Below are 7,116 nucleotides of genomic sequence, written 5' to 3' on the forward strand. Positions count from 1 at the left end.
GAAGCCCCTCAGCAGTTGAAGCAAAAGGTGAGCAAAAAGAGACAAGAGTCAGTCTTCAGGTTGCCTGGAAGTTGCTGGTACCATTTCCAAATTTCTGTCACATCACTGAAGGAGCTGTTCCTCTTAAAATTTGAAGAAGTTACAACACATGAAAATCAAAGAAGGAAGGAAATGCAAAGCTCTCTGAACCACAGGATCTTGTCTTTAAGAGGACAGATCAAACCGTAAGGGGCTACCTGAGCCTGTCACAAACAAATTAAATGCCTGGTCCCCCAAATCCCAGACATACTCCAAAATCCACCCCATTTTTAACCTAGTGGGATTTGATATGTTTCTCACAGAAAATATTCACTAAGTAATGTTTCTGCATTCCTGATAGACTTCCATAGGAGAAGGGGTAGGTCAGTGTGGCATCACAAACACTGGAAGAGCAGAGGAAGGTGCTCAAGGCGCTACTGCCACCGGGCTCCTACCAGAGGGTCCATCGGACCTCCCTAGAAAATAAATTCCCTCTACATTTTTGTTGTTTATATTTCTCCATCCATTGTTTTAACATCAAAACAAATCAAGAATTCCTCCAGCATGCAGTACTTCCCAAGTTATTAAATTTAGTATAGATTTTTATTAGACAATTAAGCATTGAGCACATACGGCAACGTCTCAGCTGGAGCACAACTGCTAAAAATAGCACGGCTGCCGGTGAATATTTCCTACAAACAGCACAGCTCAAAAAATTTTGCATATCTTTTCTATGACCATCTGTCAGCCACACTGGTAAAATTTCAATGAAAGCTGCAAGAGCTCTGCGATAAAATAGAAAATGCCACAAAAGAGGCTTGAAAAACAAAGCAGTGGTCATTAGAAACTGTGAAGCAGGAAGGTCTCCTTTTCCTGACATTTAAAAGACACCACCCTTGGAAAAAACCTTATCACTAATGTTTATCACAGGACTCTTCACTTGCCTGCTCCCAACCCTTAAATTAAAGAAAATGTTCAGGCAGTATTTTTTTGAAAAAAAAAAAAAAAAAAAAAAGTAAGAAATTTAAGGCCCAGGATTTGGAGTCTGAGAAATCTCCCATAGAGGAGGCAGGTGAAGTGCACCCATGTACCCTCCTGACCATCCAGCATAAGGTAATACATGTAATACAACAGAATGGAACTATTGATTGGCTACTAAAGTGAGTAACTTAAAACCAAGTAAATTATGAATTAAGAATGGGAAGAGTGATTCGAAGCTTGAACTGACCCCAGTGCAGACACAGGTGCCTGTGACGGGCAGGGGGAAGGGCAGGGCAGCCCACAGGGGAGTCCCAAGTGCAGGGACTTGGGGTCACCTCAGAGACCAGACTGACCAGCCAGACTGACCAGTTGTGTCTTCTGCTCATCTTCCTTCCCAGACTTGACTTCCTAGTGACCATACCTCATTCAGCACCAACAAACGCTACCAGAAGATGTGCTGAAAGGGCAAAATCACTCATCTTGTCAAATTTTGTAGGATATGAGTCAGAGAACAACAGTAAAACTGGAACGTTTTACTCAGCTTTCTGCCTGCCAATATAAATCCATGCAAGACAAGCATGCTTGTATTGGCTTTAAATATAATAAAACTTCCTTTGCTCTGTCATCCCATTACATGCTGGGACAGTCTGCAAGTCTCTGCTTTCCTTGTCCCCAGCAAGTGTCTTAATCTCTAAGGTATTGGCTATTTGGGTATGAATTGATACCTCATTTATCACTTAAAAGGTTTTGATTTCATCAAACACAGAGAGAAAAAGACTGAATTCCAGCTGTTTTCAAGAGATGTGTATCTGAATAGCCCGCCCTAAGAAAAAATCAGTCTGACCTTAGCCTCAGTGTCTGGTGTACTAAAATACTGAGCTGTGCTGAAGATCAGTCACTTCTCTCTTCACAGCAGCCATCAAAGGGAAAGCAGAAGAAAGCCTGTTTAATAAAAACCCTTTTTATAGAACAACTTGAAAAGCATTTGTGATAAACAGAACTCGGAGCAAGACATTTCTGTCCAAGGAGCTGACAGAAACAGATGTATCAGGAACACTGAAGCTTCAAGATCAGGAACTCAAAATGTTCTCTAATTCTCAGAGCTTTGATGACAACTGAGCAAACTGAATTTTCAGAACACTTGCCACTGACCCCGTTCCTTCTGTCACAGAAGCAGAGATATCATGAAGAAAGCTGCAGACCAAAGGACTTCAGGCAGAAGCAGCTGTTGCTTTTATCAATAATTCTCCTTCTACCCTCTCTGTCTCCCAAGTACCTTCCACCACATTAGATGGATCACCTGGTAGTAATCATAATTACTGCCATGATTCCTCATATAATCACACTTATCTCAGAGCTGAACACATGGTTCAAGGAAGAGATGGGGTTTCTGCAGTTAGCTTTTTAAATAATATATACCTGCAGTGTGTCCCAAATCTCTTTGGAAAGCAGAGTCAGGAGATTTCAGACACCATAATAATTCTAACAAAGATTAACAGGGAGGTGAAACCTGTCTTGTTTATCCACTATGAAATAGCAATAATTTAAATGCACCAGAGGCAGGATCACACGAGCCTCCTGACAGGACACCTGCCTGTTCTGGTTTCATTTGCCCTCCCCATCAGTTTTACTGTTCTTCAACTGTTCTAGCCCTGGACCTCTCAAAAGGACAGACTGGTAAACATACTGAAACATGGACTTTATGTTTATTAAGCACCAGCCAAAGAAGTCTAGAACAGAAGAAACCATCACGTGAACCATCAAAGAAGCTGGCTGAAATTGTGAACAGCTGAAAGTCCTATACTTTTTTTGCATGGTACATCAGATTGCCTCCATCTGGAGTCCCAACAAAAGCAGTCCCTGCTTTCCTCAGCCACTTGCACAGAAAATGCCTGTTGGGTTCACTCCGTCTACCTAAGGAGCGCTGCCAGCAGAGCTCTCCTGAGGGAGGAGTTCTCTCTTTCTTGGTACCTCGGGAAGCCAGACCAATTTCCCAGACGAGCTCTGGGCTGTCACAGCCACCGCTTGTGACTGCGGTGCAGCTGTGCGGGCTGTGACCCCGGGCAGGCTGCACTGCCCCCGGCACAGGCAGCACCGCTCGGCAGGGCACGCGGGGGGGGTGGCACTGTCCCCTGGGGGGGGTCGAATAGGAAGTGGCAGTACATAAATATCTCCTTTTAAACACAACCTCCTCTTTACTCAAAGCGACTGACTGATACAAACGGGTGGGCTGACAGCGGTTCCTTGGCTCGGGGCAGGGGCCGTGGGGCAGCAGATGGCAGCAGCTGCAGCCCCCGCTGCTCCTGGCAGCGCCGGCACCGGGGATTTATCATCCGGGTTGATGCAGTAACACCGGTGAATGCTTCCAGATGGGGAGAGGGGGCTGTGTGCCAGCGCATATCTCCTCCCTGGTCAATGTGTAACAACTGCCCGAGCCTCAGCAAGTTCCCTGTCCAAAAACATGCTGATAACCTGCTGAAGACACACGCCTGGAAAGCTCCCCCAGCTATGGCCACAGGCTTAGCTGGGCCCAGGGGGGATCTTGGCAAGGGCTCCAGGGACTGGAGAGAGCAAAAACTTGCCAGAAGGATGTCCGGGAAACACATGTGGCAAACCAGACTGCTGCCAATGCCCGTGCAGGAACTCCAATAGTCATGAATTTATGGTAACTTCCCACTAAGGACATCTGATCTGTGGCTATCTGAGCTAGAGAGAGCACAGCTCGCTTTCACGTTGAAAATTAAAAGAACGTCCTCATCCTGATTTGCAAATCCCTTTAAGATCTACAAATAAGAAGAGCTCAACTAGTGCTGTGTATTAGGACCCTCTAAGCAGGCAGAAATGCCAGAGACAAACACAAAATACTCAGGGAGAGATCAACAGCAAGAAGATTTGAGTTGGATCAAATCCAGTTTCTTATAAACATTAGGGTTGATTTCCATTTCCATCAAATCTGTCTGTATTTTCCTTGTGTTCCTGACAAATTGTGCTGTTAAGTTCACATTAGGTTACCTAAATGAAACTAACACATTCTTTTGTCACAGCCACTGAAACGACAGTAAAATATTTTGGGTTTGAGTAGTACACAAATAAAGGGAGAAAGGGAACTGTTACATGCTTGTGAGTTTACAAACACTCATCCTTGACAGAGAAAACAAAACAAAACAATCATGGAAAGAAAAACACCGTTTGCTTAAATGAAAAGATCAAGCTCAGGGACTCATTTAGATTCCCATTGTTTTCTCAGTGATGATTCAAAATCCTGAAAAAAACTCCTGTATGCCAGGAAAAGAAGGAAGAGGACATTGCACCAAGCTAAATCTTGTAGTGCTGGAGTCTACTTCACAATCTGCTTCATAAATCAGAAATAACTCCAGTGAAACAAGTACAGGTCTGGATTTGCACAAACACCTGACTGCTGTGTTGCATTTGTGCTTTTAAATCATACAACACCACCACATTTTTTTTAGTTAATGACTTTGATTAAGCTCAAGACATTACAAATATGACTGGATTGTCACCTCAGAGCAACTCTCACCCCTCCTTTCTGAAAAGATAGTTCACCAGTAAAATGACTCAAAGACTCCTGCTTCTTTGACTGCTTTAACAACAGGCATAAGCATCAATAAACATGTGTTTCACAGTAGAAGAGAAAGCCAGAATAGCTTATTTTAACAATGCAACTGGGTCACTAGCTGCCTCAAGTAGAATAAATGGGCTGCATGAGTGAGTATGCCCTAAAGAAACATTACTCTGTGGACCTAACTCCTGCTGATGAGGACAAATAGGCCCTTTTAGAGCAGGATTTTTAAAAGCGAAAAGTGATTTGGGAATTCAAGTCCCACAGGTTTTCTACAATGCCTCAGGAGCACAATCTTTAGGGTCTTTTGAAAATCCTACCCCTAAATTGTACTCAGCTTTGTAATTTCAAAACCCCAGGTGATACTCACTCAGCTCATGTAGAACAAAACGTTTTAGAAATACATCTCTCATATAGATACCATCTCTTAATCAAGAATTTTCCAATATCTCTCCATTAGGCCTCCAAAAGTCTCAGCTAAAAAGGAGTTACTTAATTATACAAATTGAAAAAACTGAACCATGGGTAATTGAAACGACCAGGTTAGTTAAAGTTAGACAAGGTGTTCGAACCACTGCACGGAACAGCACCCAAGCCTGACTCCCCCAGCTGAGCCTTCAAAACCCACCCGTTCTCCCTCCCCGTCCAGGACTGCGGCACTACCCGAACAACTGACCTTCTGCACAGCTCCGCAAACGCCTCACGGGGAGCAGGGACACTTACAAATACTGGCACTGGTCATAGCTACAGTAACGAAGCCACCTGTAAGCGACAGCACGTTTGTCTTTGCAGGGTCAGTTAAAGAGAGCGGTTGGTGCAATTACCCCTACTGAGCGGCCTGTTCCGGCTCCGGGATCTGCTGCGCTGCCTCTGAAGTCGTGACCTCCGGAGCAGTCCATAGTAGTAAGACGGTCTCCCAGAACTTTTCCTGCTGTTCATTGACATTTTTGTATCTATTTTACACATACACACATGCAGGCACAGGTTCACTCTCCCCTCTGGCAAAGTAGCAACAGTTCCAGCGTTTAATTAACTGGAGGTCGGTTCTTTGGAGTGGAAAGGGAGGGGGGGGAAGAGGAACTCTTCACTTGACACATTTAAAAAGAAAAACAAGAAGAAAACATAAAAAAGAGAGAGAGAGGGAAAAAAAAGATCGCGGCACCAGAGGACATGTCTCAGCTGAGGGAGGACTTGCAGCAAGCAAGATAAACTGTACTAACAATTCCTGCCCCAAAACAGATAAGCCTGCTGGAGTCGGAATAGGAAGCCAGAGTTGGCCTGGGCTCTTGAAACGTGAAGAATAGGCTGGAAGAAATCCTGGACTGGATCCTCTCGGCCGGACAGCAGCAGCTGAGCTGGCGGTACTGGAAAAAGCCAACAGCCCGCTGCGTGGAAGCCCGGGCAGCCTCAGGGGGGGGCTCCTTTCTACCTGCCCCGGCCACCAGATCCCCTCAGAGAGTTTCAGGCAGCTTGGTCTGCAGCAGGAGGCATCGACGAAAGACTGGGTTGGGGAAGGGGATAATGATTTCCTGGCCATTGGACACATGTTAATAATCATCATGGAGCAAAAGCCCCGGAAAATAAAGTGAAATTTGAGAGGGGAAAACTTTAATTAGAAGTTGAATGAACAGAGCTCCAGACTCCCCTGGAGGCCCATTTCCTTTCAACATTCAAACTGAGTTATGGCACATCCCACAAATTAGAGAAAGAGCCTATTTACCACTTGGGTTCTGATGGCAGTGAAGATTCCGCCTCCGGCTCATATAGCTCAATAAAATTACATTTCAATGGACAGAATTAACACTTTAAGCCATGGAGGAAAAGAAAAGGAAAAAAAAGTAACTAGTAAGATTTTTTAAATCATATTTACAGTTTAAAAAGGTCAGAAAGTGAATTGTACAGAATCTTTGTAAGCTCCTTCCCTTGCTGACACAAAAAATGTCTTGAAGGAAGAGTGACAGCCATTTCAGAAAAGCAGAATGTGGCCAAGGACCTAACGCCCTGCCACTTCTCACCAGCTGGCAGCTAACAGGAAAATGTCACTGGAGTGGGATGAACTGCAAAGTCACATTTGCACAATACCTCCCTGTATTGTGTCCTAGTTTGGTCATTTTTCCCAGACATTTGTGCAAATTTATCTTTGTGGTGTCTTGTGAAGCTGCAGGACTAGTCAGGCTTGGCTGAGGGTGAGCTATGGTCCCCAGTTAGCAGAAGATTGAAAGCTTTCCTGGGTTATATGTGCTGGATCTTCAATAACAAGAGGCAGAAACTCTGATTTCTGTATCCTTAGCACAGCACGAGTCCCACCTCTTCCACCAACCATCCACCTTAATTTTAGTATTTCAAAAACTTGTGAAGTCATGGAAAACCATGAGAATTCTACATAATCTGTGTTTTCTTACTTGTATGAGTAGTGAACCCATGATGTTTATCTGGTGAGAAAGGCCCTTTCACGAGGAAAAAACAAATCTCGATCTTCAAGTGAAATCCATGCCTGGTTTTGGGGCCACTCTTAAGGAATTCAGCGCCAGCTTTTA

At 44.3% G+C, this 7,116-nt stretch overlaps 1 protein-coding gene across 1 annotated transcript in view; it reads right to left on the reverse strand.

The window, feature by feature from the left end:
* The window catches only part of DAB2IP (DAB2 interacting protein), a 136,914-nt gene extending 131,390 nt beyond the window's left edge, over positions 1 to 5,524 (reverse strand). The window contains exon 1 of the mRNA XM_009998939.1: positions 5,404 to 5,524. Coding sequence (XP_009997241.1) covers positions 5,404 to 5,524 — 121 coding nt within the window. The remainder of the gene's footprint in view (positions 1 to 5,403) is intronic.
* Between the last annotated feature and the right edge of the window lie 1,592 nt (positions 5,525 to 7,116).

The sequence above is a fragment of the Chaetura pelagica genome, unplaced genomic scaffold (assembly GCF_000747805.2).
Source record: "Chaetura pelagica isolate M959 unplaced genomic scaffold, ChaPel_1.0 scaffold405, whole genome shotgun sequence".
In the NCBI taxonomy this organism is placed as follows: Eukaryota; Metazoa; Chordata; class Aves; order Apodiformes; family Apodidae; genus Chaetura; species Chaetura pelagica.